The sequence below is a fragment of the Protomyctophum parallelum genome, assembly GCF_964188405.1.
Source record: "Protomyctophum parallelum genome assembly, chromosome: 13".
Taxonomy (NCBI): Eukaryota; Metazoa; Chordata; class Actinopteri; order Myctophiformes; family Myctophidae; genus Protomyctophum; species Protomyctophum parallelum.
The window spans coordinates 41,894,647-41,912,836 of NC_139708.1; the positions used below are offsets into that span (position 1 = coordinate 41,894,647).

An 18,190-nucleotide genomic window follows, 5' to 3' on the forward strand; every position below is an offset into this window, starting at 1 on the left:
AGCACATCTCACTTACAGCCGGTCAGCTTCTGTCCCCTCTATTACACACACACATGTGCACGTGTGTGTGTGTGCGTGTGCGTGGCACAAGATAAAAGCGGGCCTTCGACAGCTGCTTAACCCATTTAGGCCTGACGTCGAAATAATTAAAAAAAAGTCTTCTGAAAGAATATATGTTCAAAGATTTGTGCTGCATTTTCACGATTTTTCAAAAATAGCAGACCTACAAGCTCGTAGCGCGCCACTCGGTGGCGCGCTACGAGCTTGTAGATCTGCTATTTTTCAACAGTATGGTTTGTGATGACATGACATTTTGCGGCAGGTCTGTCGGCCACTTAGTTTTAGGTACTGTACGTGTGAGCGGTGTCACTGCTGAACCGCCGAGCGGACAGCCTGGAGGTTAACAGACAGCAAGCCACACAGTAAGCCGGTTGATTGATAAGGATCCAGAAAGGTGGACCCAAAAGCAGGAATAACCCGGATGGGAGAGGTCAAAGGAACAGGACGGTGAGTCTGCAGATTATTCAGCAACTACTAGACAAACTACTGTGAATCATCAAATGGAAGCCATGGAAATAGAATAAGTCACGCAGACAAAAAAAACGGTTCTCGAGTTACGTGGATTACAGACAGATGTACAGCACAGAGACGTGACGCATTTATAGAGCGTCGCAGTCCTGCCCCCTTTCAGAACGACGAGGGCATGAGGAAATCATTCCCCGTTATTTTCTCCCACCCATAGACGTTTCAAAAAGCCTATTTAAAGACCTTTAAAGCCTCGGACAAAGGCAACAGCCGAGTTGACAAATCATAAAAAAATATTGTCATGATTTTGTCAACTCGGCTGTTACAGGTCTTTACGTTTTGAAATGTCTATGGGAAAACGAATGATGAATTATCTTCCGGGTGACTGCGACGGCCTATAGATAGAAGACATCTAGGAGCTCCGAAAGGAAAACGGAGCCATCACTAGATCCACATCAATTTGCTTATGCAAGGAATCGGGGAACTAGTGATGCGATTTCCACACTAACACACCGTGTATTGAAGCACTTAGAGGGAGCTAAAACTTCTCTTCTGCCTTTAACACAATCCATCCAGACATTCTTCTTCATAAGTTATCTGAGATGAAGGTGAATCCAGTTCTGATTACGGTAGATGGCATTTCTCCTTTCTATCTAACAGGCCACAACGGGCGCTCTCTGATAGGGCAGTAAGCAGTACAGGGGCCCCCCAGGGGGCAGTAAGCAGTACAGGGGCCCCCCAGGGGACAGTTAGTTCCTCCCTTTTGTTTACCCTATACACTAATGACTGTGTCAGCTCACAGCCCAATCAGCGTGTAGTCAAGTTCTCTGACGACACTGTTATCCTTAGTCTACTCACAAGTGAAGGTAACACCAGTAGCCATACAACTGGAGTGGACAGGTCTGTAACCTGGTGTGATGAACATCACTTACAAGTCAATGTAAGGAAAACTGAGGAGATTGTAGTGGATCCCAGGTCTATAGGTGACCACACCACCATCACCATACATGGTCATGACATCAAACAGGTCACATCCTACAAATATCTAGGAGTACACATTGATTGTGATATAAGCCGGCACTCCCATGTGACAAGTATATATGTGTGCAAAAGTACACCAACGCCTTCATTTTTCTACGTAGGCTCAGACCTTTTGGTAGAAACATAACGCTGATCTTCTATAGAGCTAGCATAGAGTAAATTCTAAGGTATGGTATCACCAGTTGGTTTGGAAACCTAACTGTAAAATACAAATCTGAGATCCTTAGATTAGCCAAAATGGCAGCGAAGATCATGGGTAAGTCTACACCTCCGATCACCCCCCAGGTCATCTTTGAGCAGGCCACCATTGGACAGGTTAAGAAAATTGTATCTGACCCCTCCCATGTTCTATACCCTGAGTATCGGCTAATGCCATCAGGTAGGAGATACGAGGTCCATGCGTGCAAATACAATAGGTACAAGCATTCCTTTGTCCCTCTGTCAATCACACTCCTAAACAGAGTCCTTACAGAGGGCAGACAGGGTAGGGGTCGAAGGTTATGAGGTGATGTTCTTAATTCCTCTTCTGCACTAGGTATGTGGGGTGTGGTTTTTTAATGTTGTACGTGTCACTGTGTGCATTGTTGTCTTGTATTGTGTACCGTCTTGTATTGTATTGTATCTGTATGCTGCAGGAAGGGTCCTTGGGGGTCCAAGACAAAATGTCTCTCTCGGGAGACAAAAATAAAGAAACCTTGAACCTTGATAGATATATAGGATAGGACCCCATACCTTCTCCTGCGCCGCCTCCCCCTCCTTGTGCTGGCTCCTCTCCAGGTCGGCGCGGTAGCGCTCCATCTCGCCGCGGAGGCGTGCCAGAGAGGCCTCCAGGTCCCGGGCGGCCCGCTGCCTCTCGTCCTCGCGGAGAGCGGTCGCCTCTGCCAGCTGGCCCTGGGCGGCGCGGAGCTCCTCGCGCACCGCCGCCACCTGCTTCTCCAGCTCTGAGATGGTCTGGAAGAGAGATGGAGAGAGAGAGGAGAGGATGTTACACCCCCCGAAAACCTGCTTCTCCAGCTCCGAGATGGTCTGGAAGAGAGATGGAGATAGAGGAGAGTATGTTACACCCCCCGAAAACCTGCTTCTCCAGCTCCGAGATGGTCTGGAAGAGAGATGGAGAGAGAGAGGATATTACACCCCCCCGAAAACCTGCTTCTCCGGCTCCGAGATGGTCTGGAAGAGAGAGAGGAGAGGAGAGAGGATGTTACACCCCCCCGAAAACCTGCTTCTCCGGCTCCGAGATGGTCTGGAAGAGAGAGAGGAGAGGAGAGAGGATGTTACACCCCCCGAAAACCTGCTTCTCCGGCTCCGAGATGGTCTGGAAGAGAGAGAGGAGAGGAGAGAGGATGTTACACCCCCGCCACCTGCTTCTCGTTAAGATAGTTAAAACGTTAACTATCTTAACCACTTAAAACACTCTAGTTTTCTGGGAGAAAAAAACCTCAAATATTTATTCAAAAATCTCACACGTATGAAGTGAGGGGCGCTCTTATCATCATCATGACATAACATGTCTCCATTCATTGTCAATGGGAAATTAATGTTTGTGCCGGACAGAGACGCAGATTTGCTCGTCCACATATGACATTATGTAAATCTCTCCATTCATTGTCGATGGGAATTTAATGTTTGTGTAAGACGAAAATCTACACTAATAGCTGAATATAGAGCCCCTCAAAAAATGACAAAACAAAATGATGTTGCTATATATACTGTACATAGCAACAACAACCACAAATGGGTTCCCGTCTTGAAAAAAAAGGGGTTCCCGCCGATAAAACCCTCTAATTGTAGAGAACCAAACTATTTTTTCATCTACACCATATCTCTTCATCAAACATAGCTGATCTACGAGCTCAAACCGTGTGTGTAGATCAGCTATTTCTGGCGAGTGTTCCCCCCAGAATAGGCATTCTGGGGTTCAAGTGGTCCGTTAACCCATTCTGACCTGAGATCAGATTCTATAAACGTCTTCTACATCCTGACAGTTTTCTGATAAAGCTATGTTTCTATGTCAGTCGTTCTTCGATTTTTCAAAAAAAAAAAAAAATCAATAGCTAAAGCATAACATGATGCTAACACCAAAATGGGTTCCCGTTTAGAATGGGTTAAAGACTACTAATAATTGTGTATATTTGTGCAATGTCCACAAAGAGTGATACATACAGACAGAGCAATAACCTTCACACATTGGACAAACCGCTGCTCTTCTTGAGAAAAATGCTGCTTTTACGTCTCAAAGGCTTTAGTAAAATGCAAAACTCTGAAATATTGCTGGCATTTGTTTCAAACGTTTATCCTAAGCTAACCTTGGATGTATGTAACTATTTCTGACGGCAAATTAAGCACAATTCTTATGTTTTTGTAAGATAGTTTTCTCTAAGTTGCAATGCGACACGGCGCTGTTTACACATTTCTTTATTTCCCAATTAAAATGTACTTGTTTCGTTTTGATCGTTTTGTTCCACTCTTGCTTTGGCAACGTCGGCGCATGTTTTCTCATGCCAATGAAGACACTTTGAATTGAATTGAATTGAATCAAATTCACTTGAAGGAGAGAGAAAAGAGACAGGAGAATAACAAATAGTTAATGCAGGATACAGCAGAAAAGAGAAAAGTCAACTCCGTGTTTGAAAACTGGAGCCCATTAAATTAAATTAAATGGTTCTGTGGCTTGATTCCAGGGACAGGGAATCTTTGTTAACTTCATTCTGTTACAATTTAGCCGTCACTGCCAGTAAAAAAAATAAAGAAAAAAAACAGAACAACAACATGTAGTAAAGAAGCGTAAACAGTGGGTATTATAATGAGTGGATATTACTTTAATAACAGAGTTCCATGGCTATACACACCAGTGACAGCATCTGCTTCCACAAACAAACAAGATGCTGGCGGTATGCAGCAGCGGTACGGTACGGTACGGTACGGATAATGAGACCGGAGGACAGGCTGGCAGACATGAGGAGACGTTTATTTGACCCTGGGAAAGGAACCACACTCTCTCGTCTCTCCGTCAAAACCTCTTCTTTTTTTGTTTTAACAGAACATTATCTGAGAGTGGGCGGGCAGTGGTGGGGGGGAAGCTGGTAAGGGACCCAGTCCATATAGTCTCCAGACCGCAGAAGGGGTTATTCAGATTCAGAAACCCCCTGAGCGCTCCCCCCAGGATGCCAACTGTGTCCCAGGCACAGCCCTGCCAACCTCAGCCTGGCTGCCGTGCCCTCAGCAGCCCTCTCTCTCTCTCTCTCTTTCTCTGTGAGAGGGGGGTGAGTCACGCTGGCGGAGGCGGGCCGAGGCCCACATCAAAGCGGGGACATTCCACTAAGGTCTGGTTTAATGGGAGAAATTAGTGCAAATCAAAAGGTCAGGGCCAGAGGAGGCTAAACTAACCTAACGGGCGGGCGGGCGGGCGCTGCTGCCATGGCTCTGATGCCACGGCTCCTCGTCAGGACAGCTGGGGACATACAACGGACACACAGCGAGACGCTCACTGAGGAAAGACTATAGATTGAGTTAGAGAGAGATACTATGGGGGGCGGCATATTGTTCTATTTCACCAAGTGTGAGAATTGTTTTTTTGAACATGCTCTCTCTCTCCCATGTGTTTATATCTGTGCGTGTGTCAGAGTGTGTGGGGGCTGCAGAGATGGACTGACCCCTCTTGCTGACCTCTCTCTCTCTCTCTCTGCTCTTTGAAGTCTCTCGGCCTTGACTTTGCCCAGAAGAAGCTCTTTGATAGCCCCTTCCAGAGAGTGACCACATTACATAGTGGGAATGCTAATGGCCGCCATGCGCCCCCGTCATCCACCAAACACCATGCGTCAGTCAACGGGACGGGCTGACAGGGAAGGGCCACTATACAGCGGGCCCCCGCTTTAGTAAATAATGTCAACGTCTTTTGTCTTTGACATGAAAAAGTATACAAAGAAATGTACGGTATATACTTGAGTAAATATTATATTGTTTTTAGTGAATCTTGGACCGGGCCCCCCTCTCCCTCTTCCCCCCCCCCCCCCCCCCTCCCCCCCCTCTCTCTCTCTCCCTCTCCCTCTCTGGGTATGATGATGAATGTTTATGGAAGCCACAGAGGGGAAATGGCCTGAAATATGACTCACAATACAAAGGGTTTTTTTTTTTTTTAAATGAACTAATAACAACCCACTCCATGACATGTCATTCTCCCCCCACTCTGCTTTTGAAGTGCCATTAGGAGGCAGGAATATCGTTTCCCACGACCAGACTAAGAGAGCCGTTAAATTGGAAACATTGCACGAGCCGGGCCGGGCCGGGCCGAGCCGGGCCGGGCCGAGCCATGCATGTCCTGGACATGAGAGAGGGAACTGGCCTCGTGTGGGTGTTGAAGACAATCAGATTGATCCCATTCTGACCTGAGATCAGATTCTATAAACGTCTTCTAAATCCTGACAGTTTTCTGAAAAAGCTATGTTTCTATGTCACTCGTTCTTCGATTTTTCAAAAATAGCAGACCTACAAGCTCGTATCGCGCCACTCGGTGGTGCGATATGAGCTTGTAGATCTGCTATTTTTAAATAGCTAAAGCATAACATGATGGTAAATGGTAAATGGTGCATTTATATAGCGCCTTTATCCAAGGCGCTTTACATAGATTGTGCATTACATTCACCCATTCATACACTGATTGCGGCGGAAGCCATGCAAGGTACCAACCAGCACATCAGGAGCAATTTGGGGTTCAGAGTCTTGCCCAAGGACACTTCGACATGTAGACAGGAGGAGCCGGGATTCGAACCGCCGACCCATGGATCATTGGACGACCTGCTCTACCTCCTGAGCCACAGTCGCCCCATGCTGATGCTGATGCTGATGCTAACACCAAAATGGGTTCCCGTTCAGAATGGGTTAGAGGACGCTGACCACAATATCATTTATTAATATGTTTAGTCTTTACAGATTTTTCTCCCCAATGTAGTCGTAATACTATACCAATCGATTCCTCCCACGTGTGTGTGTGTGTGTGTGTTGTCACTGATATACTGCTCCTATAGAGGCTATGCGCATGCATGAAGTGAATGGCAAATCGAGTGGCAAAGTGACAGGTAAAGTGAGTTCAACATTGCTTAATGTCGTTTAAGGTAATTAAATAGGACTTTTCTGTTTTGATGAATGGGCTGTCAAGGGCAGAAAGTAGTTTTTTGCCACTTAGTAGGCATTCCTGCATTACTTCCTGGTTTGATGATGATGTCACGCGCATACCCTCAATTTGTTTACATTCCTCATAGCAACAGCGTTCAATGGGAGTTGCTGACTCCTATGTGACTTAGATAGCATGTAGACATAGCACCATGTATTATATGCACAGTTTCATTACATCAATGTATTCCACTGTTATGTTCGTAGCTTACGCATGATTGATGATAACTAGTCTGTATATATAATGTATTGCCATGTTTTGTTCTTGCTTAATGTAAGTCGCTCTTGGATTGAGAGCGTCTGCTAAATGCCTATAAATATTGTGAAATTGCAAATTGCTGACAGATTACGCTGTGGAGCTCTGAATCTGTGTGTTCAGAGATCACAGTGCACGTGGCGTGAACATTAACCCGTTTTGGGCGGGAAACCCCTTTTGGTTTTTTAAGCATCATGTTACACTTTGGCTATTGAAAAAGATTGCATATCTACAAGCTTGTAGATCTGCTATTTTCGAAAAAGATCGTTAAAATGTGGCGCAAAATCATTGAATATATATTCTTTCACAGCGAACGTTTTGTAACTCAAATATTTGCTTCGTGAAACGACATATTTTCAGATGTGGGTCGGGGGCCACAATTACATATAGTTTCTGTGGGTCATTGAAATGAAATATTAATGAATAGCGCTTCTTGTCTTATTGTTATATAAGGAGGTATATGTTTTCCAAAAAGTGTACAGTATTTGTTAAAATGTTGTTTTTATGTGGGCACACCCACCAGTTCATTAAGTATGCCTGGTTTGCCTGGTTGGTGGTGATGGGTGGTGATCCACCTGAACTGAAGCCGCACCCACAGCTGTAGTTGTATGATAAAGGGGGAGGGGTTAGGGGAGGGGCTGATAGTGTGATGTCACTATATTACTGTTTACTTCATCGGCCCGTTTGACTGTCAAGGGTTCATCCTCCAGGAAGAAACCCTAAATACAAAGTGAATACACCCATTGCACATAAAAACGACTCCAGGGTGTCTAATGAAGTACTGTCACCTCATAGACACATGGAAAACTCCATCTTTAAGCCCAAGTTATACTGCAGTCACACACCGGAAATGGCCGATCTACAAGCTCGCGGTCGTGTGGTTGCTGTGTCACCGGCACACAAGTACATAACAGGCATTATCCATCTCTAAAGTGGATACAAATGTGTGTGTGTGTGTGTGTGTGAGTGTGTGTGTGTGTGTGTGTGTGTGTGTGTGTGTGTGTGTGTGTGTGCGTGCGCACACCGGTGATTAAATACAAATACATCCACGAATCCATCAGATGTATGCGCATATTAAATGAGTCGACAGCTTCAATGAACACGCTGTATGTATGTACTGTATGCAGTACTACTCCACACAACGTTCCACTGTGGGAATTATACCATCATCTGCTCTTAACAACTGTAACTGAAAATATTTATACTGTATATGAATCAAGCGGGTCCACTTCAGATTCTCCGACACGTACACAAAACAATCAGATGAGCCCGCTGACGTCTCTCTCTCTCTCAACGGGACAGACTCACAGTGTTTGCTATTGGACGTCGGAGACGAGATGAGACGGCGCCCCGTTTGACGATGATACCACATCATATCTCGGGGACGGTTTGGTTTTGGTACGTTGACAACAACACAGGGACACATGCAATCAACAAGAACGCTTTCGGTTCTTTAAAGCTGTCCGCCTTGTTCCCATCATCATCATCATCATCATCGGACATCATGTCGGCTTTGACTCAGCCTGTCATCGCCCCAACTCCCCCCTAACCCCCCCCCCCCCCCCCCCCCTTCATTTGACTTGTCTTAATCACTTACTGAGGGAGAGAGGAGCTCTTTGAAAGGCTTTGACAAGCATCGTCATATTCAGTCCCGTCACGAGCAGGAGAAGAAAAAAAAGAAGACCTCTCTCCAGAGTCTGATTATCTGCCATGCCGTTTGAAGTCCACATGCTTCACATGCGTACATTTCTTTAGAAAATAGACACAATTTAAAGGAAATAAAGAACAAATAAACCAGCCAAAAAAAAAAGAAAAAACCGTGAGATGATGTCAATACAAAGGGCCTCATAGAACAATCAAACATTTCTGTTGGTTCGTGGAAAAATAAATAAAATAAAACACAAACAAAAAAAACAAAGGGAGGCTAAATTAATTCATAATGCGGGCCCTATAACTTTGTTGAAGTGAAGCTCAATATAAATAAACTCGGTATAACAATGCCAAATGCAGCCTCTCAGCGGAGCGGAGAGGAGAACAATAGCATTTTGTGAGAAGCAGACTCTAATGATCTAATGCAATCAACCTCCATAGCGTCGGCTATGCAAACTCGTGTCCTCTGAAGACAACAAAGATGCATTGTGAGGCATGGAAACCCAGAAGACACCACGTTTTGTCTCCTTTTTGAATAACAACGAGAACTAAAGTGAAACATACAGTACTAATTCACGTGTTCTGGATGCGTTTTTCCCTTATTGCTACAGTATACGGCTGTGTTTCAGGCTGGATTCTCAGAACCTATAACGTTTAGTAATTGCTTTAAAGTGACTGCCGTTCTTGGGACCCTCAGGTGACACAGCACCACCACCGCCAGAGTCTGTGGCTTTGAAGAAGTTGCTGCTTGTACTTCATCATATCGTCTGTAGTTGGTACAATACATGTACAGTTCATGGTACTGTAAATAGCATTAAATGGACACTTCACCCTTTTTTGCAAACATACGTGTTGATGACGTTTAAAGTATTTAGAACACTTTCCTGGGGGTCTTATCTGTGTAATATGTGGTTTCTACATATTTTAGATTTTAGCAGTGTCCATGTTGTCACAGACACTGGGCTCACTTCCTTCCTGGACCACAATTCCCATAATGCACTGCACTGCTCCTCCTTGTGGATAGGGGGGGAGGGCTGTCTTACTGGGACAACATGTAGTCCAGGAAGCTAGTGAGACCAGTGTCCGTGGCATCATGGACACTGCTTAAATCTAAAATATGTAAACCACCATATTACACACATAAAGACCCCCAGGAGAGTGTTCTAAATCTTCTAAACGTCATTAACGTATATTATTTTTGCAAAAGTGTACATTATAGCTATATGGGCGCTGGGGGGGGGGCTTGGTTCTCTTCCGCAAACAGTGAATGATCCGAGGAGTGACACAGAAGATTACACACCGAAATCCCGTGCGTGATCACACCTTTTTCCAAATTATTCTAAACTAAAGTGAAAGTAGTTTAGAATAATACTAGGCTTTATTAAAAAAAAATGTTAACGTTAACAAGACACATTTAACTGCATAACTGGGAAACGGAGCATGGCCATGGCACGTTTAAAAAAAAAAAAAAAACTTTTAAAGACTACTACGTCTTTTCAGACGATCGGTGAGTGGATCGCTGCGAGAACCACATTCTTATAGGTCTTCAAAAGGTTAGTACAAACCGCTGGCAGCTGGTAGTTATACTGTAGACCCAACTGGCGGACCACCTCTTTGCGGACCACCCAAAAAAATTAAAAAAAAATTAAAAAAATAAAATATATATATATTTTTTAAGTTAATAATATAAATAACATCAGATGGTACATTTCTCATGTGAAATTGCTGCAAAGGCCCCCAAAATGTCCCCCAAGGGCCCCCAAAATTCTGGCGCGCGCTATGCGCGCGCACAGTGTGGCCTGCCAGGGCGTATAACTCCCGGCCTGATTTGGAGTTCCACTCCGGGCCTGCACTCTGCACCCCATTATTGGTTGGGTGGAAGGCGATCTGATTTGTATAAGCTTGGCTTGACCATACTAAACGGGCATAGAGCCCCGCTCTCCGATGGGCGCCGCGCATGGGACCGGACCTTGGTCTTATTCAAAAAAATATTTGTGGACCTTCATCATTTCTAGTTGAGGACCCCTGCTGTAGACGGACGATGGTTTAACCCCCAAGGCTTCTAAATCCTAATAGTTTTCTGATAAACCCATGTTTCTGTCAGTTGTGCTCAACCTTTTTCATGTCAAGGACCCCTAGAATTATCTCTATTGGGCCACGGACCCCCATCTAAAAATATGTAGTTCCAGGGACCCCACCAGAAGCAAATATTTTAGTTAAAAATGTTCGCTCTGAAAGAATATATATTCAAAGATTCGCACCACATTTTCACGACTTAAAAAAAAATAGCAGACCTATACAAGCTCGTAGCGCGCCACTACGAGCTTGTATATCTGCTATTTTTCAATAGCTAAAGTACAACGTAACGCTTAAAACACCAAAAGGGGTTTAGCGTTAGTTTCATTGATCCGAGCCAGAACACAGACATGCTCTGGGGAGTGCACGCGGCCCACCCATCTGACCGCTCAACACAGCGGCTGCGTTGAGTGCAGGCGCGCTCAGCGCTGCATTCACACATGGTGTGAGATAGCCACGATGAAAAGGGTTGGCCTTGGAAGACAAAAGAGGCCCTTGTGCTGCTGTGTCCTCAACAGATGGATCCTCAGGACCCTCGTTTCAAAGTGGCGGTCTGCGAGGCCAATAGGCCTGCAGCCGGACAATAACAAACCCTGACGCACGGAGGGGTCCTGCATGTGGCGTGAGCTTCTGAGCCGCTTCCTTCCAAAACGCCACGACTCATTGGTTCCCCGGCCTTCCCCAAACACCAGAGCAAGAGCCAGGAATGCTCTTTATTAGTGTCCTCCGACCACATCAAGGGGGACGGCGTGGGCCATTACTCATCCTCCAGAGTGCAAGAACGGACATCTGCAGAAAACCTTGAGACGGCACTAGTCCGAGGCCGAGCCACTGACTGTCCCTCTACGGTCTATGCGTTCCAGGGAGAGAACACGAGTATATTTAATAAGTAGCCTATGAACTTAAGTATTCATAGGCTACTGAAATGTAGAAATACTCAAAAGTAATGGCATCAAAATATACTCATTGTGCAGAATTTATAAATCACAGCCGTGTGAACCGAGTGTTGCAACTCCCCTCTCTCTCTCCCCCACCTCTCTCTCTCTCTCTCTCTCTCTCTCTCTCTCCCCCACCTCTCTCTCTCTCTCTCTCTCTCTCTCTCTCATTAGCAGGAAACAGCGCCCCTACTGGTACTCATTATACTGGTGCTCATTAATGAACACATAGGTGAACACGGACATTCACGGGAACACTAAATACTTCCTTAATGTAAACGAAGTCCACACCCACAACACCAGAGGGAGTGCAACAAACCATGTACAACCCAGATTTGGCACAAACAAGGGACTAAATTATTTTCGCTCCTATGCCACCAAAATGTGGAACGCCCTACCAACAGTCATTAAGACATGTGAATCCCTTGACTCCTTCAAAACCGCTCTCAAAGGGCACCTACGGACGGCTGCAATTCAAAACTGGCCTCTGTCAAATCTGAATCCCCCCCCCCCATTCCCCCTCACTGTATATGTATCCTTTCCCTTTTTGCTTCCTATATGATGTATTCCTGCTCTGTACTTTAGCTACATAGAAATGTCTATTTGTATGTCTCTGAATGTTTTGATGAATTGAACAATGTGGACCCTGTCGTCCACTCACAGTTAACAGTCTTTGTATTGAGTTTGTGCTTGAAATGTACTGTAATTCTACACTGTTAATAAATATTTCAATCAATCAAAAAACTGACATTGCTGTTCCTTGGAGTGGTTGCACCACTCAAAAATTACTTTTGAAAATAGCAAATCTACATGCATATCTCACAATGTGTAATATCGCAACACATTGTGTGTGAGCTTGTATTGCTTGTTACAAATGGCCGAATACGCGGCCAAATACATACAAACGTGGGGGTTTTGAGAACCGCTGTATCATACACACACATGGCTCTGTATAGGATGGCTTGAAAAGCACCCACTCTCTCCCATGCTCTCTCTCTCTCTCTCTCCCGGGAGAAACCATGAGAGAGAGCAAAGTCCAAGTCGAGTGAAGTGGTTTAAAGGATGCGCTCTGTGTCTTCTCCAATGTGTCGACACAATAACCCAGCTGCTATCCCTTTGCTGTTCTTCGGACCACTTGCAACCTGGCACGTCATCACAGGCTCAACGCGTTCAGAAATAGTGAAAATTGCACGTCTGCGACAAAGCGAGGTGGGCAGACTAGATTTGTTTCGTTTCGGGATTCTTCAATAACCCCAAAAGAAGGCGGTTGCATATGTTTTTCTTTTAGTCTCCGCGTCCATAACAGAGTTTGGCACTAGAGCTGTTCAGTGTGTGTGTGTGGCCCGCTTTGATGTCTGTATAGAACAGCGTTTCTCAAAGTTGGCCGCCCCGCGAACACAAGTCCACGTGTGCCACGGAATAATAGTTTAACACTTACTGTAAGGCCTTATCAGGCAGGCAGCGAGTGACAGCGGCGTTCTCGCCCTGGATCAGCGACGCATGTGCTCATGATGAGCTCGTGAACGCACCCGTGGAACTATACTGTACTCAACTTCTATGTGTGTCACATGCCTCTCATTGAGAATGAATTGCATCCGTCTGAAAAGGCCTCTAGCCCATTCTGACCTGAGATCAGATTCATACGAGGTTTCCACTGGAGAAAACACTGGTCTGATTAACCCATTCTGACCTGAGATCAGATTCTAAAAATGTCAGTCGTTCTTCGATTTAAAAAAAAATAGCAGACCTACAAGCTCGTATCGCGCCACTCGGTGGCGCGATATGAGCTTGTAGGTCTGCTATTTTTCAATAGCTAAAGCATAACATGATGCTAACACCAAAATGGGTGCCCGATCAGAATGGGCTAGAACCTCTATGCTTGGTATAACGGGCCTGCAGAGTTTGCACAGAGTTTACAACTTGTCGAGTTATTTGTCGACACCGAATATCTTTGCCCAAAAAAATAAATAGCCGATCTTCTACGAGCTCACAGCTGCGCGAATCTTCCCTCCAGAATAGGGGATGCTCGAGGTCCAAGTGGTCAAATGTAAATTGTAAAGTAATTGATTTCAATCTGTTCTAATGGAAAACGGCCGGACACAATGTTTTTGTCGCGATATACTATATAGGGGGGGAAATGTCTACATACTGTAATATGTGGCAATGTGCTCAAAAAAAAAAAAAAAAAAAAAAAAAACTTTTCTTTTTTTCCCTAATTTGTAGTGTGTGGACCATGCGGTAACATTGATCAAATCTTGATAAAAAACGCTTCTACTATATTATTTAGGCCCCCCACAATCTAAAGCTATGTTTCTATGTCAGTGGTTCTTCGATAAAAAATAAATAGCAGACCTACAAGCTCGTAGCGCGCCACTCGGTGGCACGCTATGAGCTTGTAGATCTGCTATTTTTTTTTCAATAGCTAAAGGGGTTCCCTGCTCATGACACATATAGCCGGGTAGAGTTCCTCTCTCTCTCTCTACCCATCAAGCCACTCCCAGGAGTTCTTGCCAGCCGTTGTGTGACAGACACACAGCGTTCTTTCTCAAGGAGGGTATAAACAGCTTTGGTGACGCAAAGAAAGTATACGTTTAATAATGAAGTGGCTTTACTTCAATGTGGAACAGGAAAATACCACAAGTCATCTTTAATATATATATATATATATATATATATATATATATACATAATGGCTGCTGCGGGTTGGTGTGTCAGCTTCCTGCGCGCATGCACACACACACACACACACACACACACACACACACACACACACACACAGACACACACACTCGCATCAACGCGTCAAAGCCCCGAGAGCTTTCTAGATCCCGTTCGTCAGCGCGTATATATACCGTCTTTCCTTCGGGGCCCGGGGGGTGAAAAAAAAACGTGTGAAGTCGACATGCTAACATAAGGCGGCCGGGTGTGATCACATGTGCTCCGAATGCAAGCACTGTGAGCAAACAGGAAGCGCAGAATGTCACATCGATGTTGTGTTTGCGTGCGTGCGTGTGTGTGCGTGTGTGCGTGTGCGTGTGTGTGCGTGTGGGCGTGTGTGTGTGGTTGTTTTTTCCAGAGATCTGGCGTTTGTCTGGCTGCACGTCGCTGCACGTTGAGACGGAAACCACACTGGATGTGTTTTATATACACGTATATTAAGCGTTACATGATCTGGTGTACAGTGTGATGGAAGCATAGAAATATTAAAACGACAAACTTTTCTATCATTTTTTTGGCATCAGGACCAAAATGTTTGGAGCGTGTGGTGACTCCAGAATGAAATAAATAGAAACACACCGTCATCATCATAGAGCCAGTATTAAAAGAAAGGGGGACTTCTTACTTTCCACTCCATAGTGAAAATGGCTGATCTACAAGCTCACAATGCCTCATGAGGGGCGGCGGTGGCTCAGGGGGTAGAGTGGCCGGATGGCAACCGCAAGGTTGCCAGTGTCGAACCACGGCTCCCCCCAGAGTTAAATGTCAAAGTGTCCTTGATCAAGGAGACACTGAACCCCTAATTGCTCCCGATGTGCTGGTTGGTGCCGTGCATGGTTTCCTCCGCCATCGGTGTGTGAATGTGTGTGTGTGAAAGGGTGAATGCAATGAACAATCTATGTGCATTGGATAAAGGCGCTATATAAATGCACCATTTACCATTCATGATGTGATATGTTGTTAGCTTGTGTATAATGTGCCATTCGCATATTTTGTTTTCTGTAAATGTAAGCTGGGAGATCAGCCATTGTCACTGAAAGTTTACCCCAGCTAATGTAGCCTTTTTCAGGCGTTGACACTAAGGGTTGCCCATCTGCCCCTGGCAGGTAGATATGTGACCAGATTTGACTGAGAGCCTGCCATCTCACAAATTGCAGCTTTTCACCAGAGGAGAAAACCTTTTATTTATTTATTTTTCCAAAATGAGTTAAAGGACCACTTCACCACTTTTCAACCTATACTTCATATAATAGGTCCTCACTAATAATCATGAAGAAATGGCGCAATTCTTTTCTACTTGCTCTGTGTCTCATAGGAGGGCTGTGGGCAGTTAAAAAAAGTCTTCCAGTGACATCATCGATGGGGATTAGAAGCTAATAGAAACTGCAGGCTTTCTAGTCCTGGAAAGTTGCAATGCGAAAATGGAAGCCATTGTTCTCACGATATCTAAAATAAATTGTAAAAGGATCTTGTTTAAATAATCTGCCTAATGATGATGTCACTGGAAGACGGTTTCTAAACTGCCCACAACCCTCCTATGAGACACAGACTGAGTGGAAAGAAATCGTGCCATTTTATCATGATTATTAGTGAGGACCTATTATATGAAGATAGGTTGAAAAGTGGTGAAGTGGCCCTTTAATAGCACAGGCAGACTCTTCCCATACTAGAGCATGTCTGAAATAAGTGTCAGAGCTGAAATCAACATGTAAGAGATAGATGCTTAAACATGTAGCTAAAGGTGTAATGTTAAGAGACCACAGAAGAGAACCTTTCAAGCCTGTTTTCGCTGTTTTCTGCAAAACATTACTCTATAAAGTCATATCTCCAAAACTGGTGGGCCGTCAAACTGAACATCCACTATGTCAATTTGAATCTACGATCCCCTGCTTTCATACGACATGGGAAAACGAAAATGACCTAGGCCGACCGGGCAAGTGCTCGTTTGAGAGGGGACAGAACCGTCTATAAACATGATATATCTGTCTAAACACCTGAACGTGGCCAGAGCACTCTGTGGAATGTAAAATACTGTTTACCTATAATGTGCTCTTTTCACCAGTGGTATTTTCGTCGACTAAAACTGAGACGAAAAATGTTCGTCGACTACCTTTTTTTCCACTGATGAAAACTAAATGGAAACTAAATGAAAACTAAGCTAGCAACTGAGACTAAATATACTGACAATTCTGTGAACAAATAAAAACTAGACTAAAATGTTAGGAAGGGACTAGTGGACAAGAGATCCAGTATAAGTAATTTTACAATCATTGAATGTTGAAAATAGCCGATTTGCAAGCCCACAACACGCTGCCAAGTGTTGTGGGCTTGTAGATCGACTATTTACAGCAAGTGAAAAAAAACAGTCGGCATCAAGGCCCAGCAAAATACATTTTAGTCGACTAAATCAACTGTAGATTTAGTCGACCAAAACTAGACTAACACTAAAACATCCCAGGTGACTGAAATGTGACTAAAACTAAATTCAAAAGACAATGACTAAAACTAAAATCAAAATTTGCTACCAAAAACAACACTGGTTTTCACTGTTGCTATACTTATAAAATATCAAATATCAAGTGTGAACCCATAGTCATATTCGTAGGTATTTGGCATATAACTTGAAGTAAAAAAATATAAATAATACAAATTGAACGGTAAATGAATTTGATAAGTAGTACATGACCTGTACTTGCCCGATGGGCAAGTGCCTCTGAGACCTTAATGTCAGCCCCTGAGGACGCTAAAGTATGTAGAGTATAGTCTATGGTTATCTTTGGGGATTTAAAAAAAAGAATAATTATATCAATTATCGAAACAAGAAAATCACAATCCAATATTAGTTTCCGCTCATGGCGGCTGAGTCCCCTCATAGCTCTCCGGGACACCATTCTGTGCCCGTCACAGAACCACTCGGTTCTGTTGTCCTGGGGGAGAGAAACAAAACAAGGAGAGCGGCATCGGTCTCGTTCGTATACGGACCCCCCTCCCTCATGTCTACAGCTATAGGAGGAGGGTCTCTCCATGCCGACAAGGTCCATTTGGGCAGGAAGGTTTTGAGGAGTCAAACCCACGCGCCCCGCGGTCGTATGGGGGGGCTTCTGCTGTGCTGTGGAGTCAAACCCAGGCGCCCCGCGGTGGAGGGGGCTGCCGTGGCAAAGGGCTTCCCACAGAGCTCACATGTAGTGCTGGCTATGAGGACATATAGCGTCTGTCCTGGGAGGTGTCAGGGACTTCCATCAGTGTCAAGACACTCCTTACGGGGGGGGGGGGGGGGGCTGTTCATGCTGTATTAAAGTGCCTAACACTGCAGAGAGGGAGGGATGGCTGCCTGCAGTGAGAGGCGAATGCCAAGCAGAGGCGCTCTACACACATGCGGCGGCGAGGAGTGTATACGGGGATCTCTACAGCGGGGCAGGGGGTACAGGGAGCTTTGCGCTGAGTACCGGGGCAAAAAAATAAAAACGAAAATAATAAAAGAGAGATGTATACTCCTTAATCTGGCTACCTGTGTTTTTCGCATTTTAGTTTTTTTTTTTTTTTTTACCTTCAGCGCGAAATCCCTAAACCCCCAAAATTTTTAGTTTCGTTTATCGCATTTATGACATCTCCGTCTAATCTCCACGTCACTTTTTTCTTTCGTTCTTTTTCCCCGCGCTAAAACGATAATTGTTTTCCTCAAAAAAAGACAAAACATTTATAAATACTATAAAAAAGGACTCTAGTACAGACACTATAACATCCAAATATCGATATCTACTTACCAGTATATAAAAAAAGGTTAATTAAAAATATTAATAATGAAATGAAACAACCCACT

General features: G+C 44.5%; 1 protein-coding gene across 1 annotated transcript in view; it reads right to left on the bottom strand.

The window, feature by feature from the left end:
- Window positions 1-366: 366 nt before the first annotated feature.
- cep112 (centrosomal protein 112) overlaps window positions 367-18,190 on the bottom strand; it is a gene marked incomplete at its 3' end in the record, with an annotated part of 149,105 nt that continues 131,281 nt past the window's right edge. The window contains exons 21-23 of the mRNA XM_083779138.1: window positions 2,642-2,665; window positions 2,299-2,493; window positions 367-393 (exon numbers count right to left, since the gene is read on the bottom strand). Coding sequence (XP_083635264.1) covers window positions 367-393; window positions 2,299-2,493; window positions 2,642-2,665 — 246 coding nt within the window. The remainder of the gene's footprint in view (window positions 394-2,298; window positions 2,494-2,641; window positions 2,666-18,190) is intronic.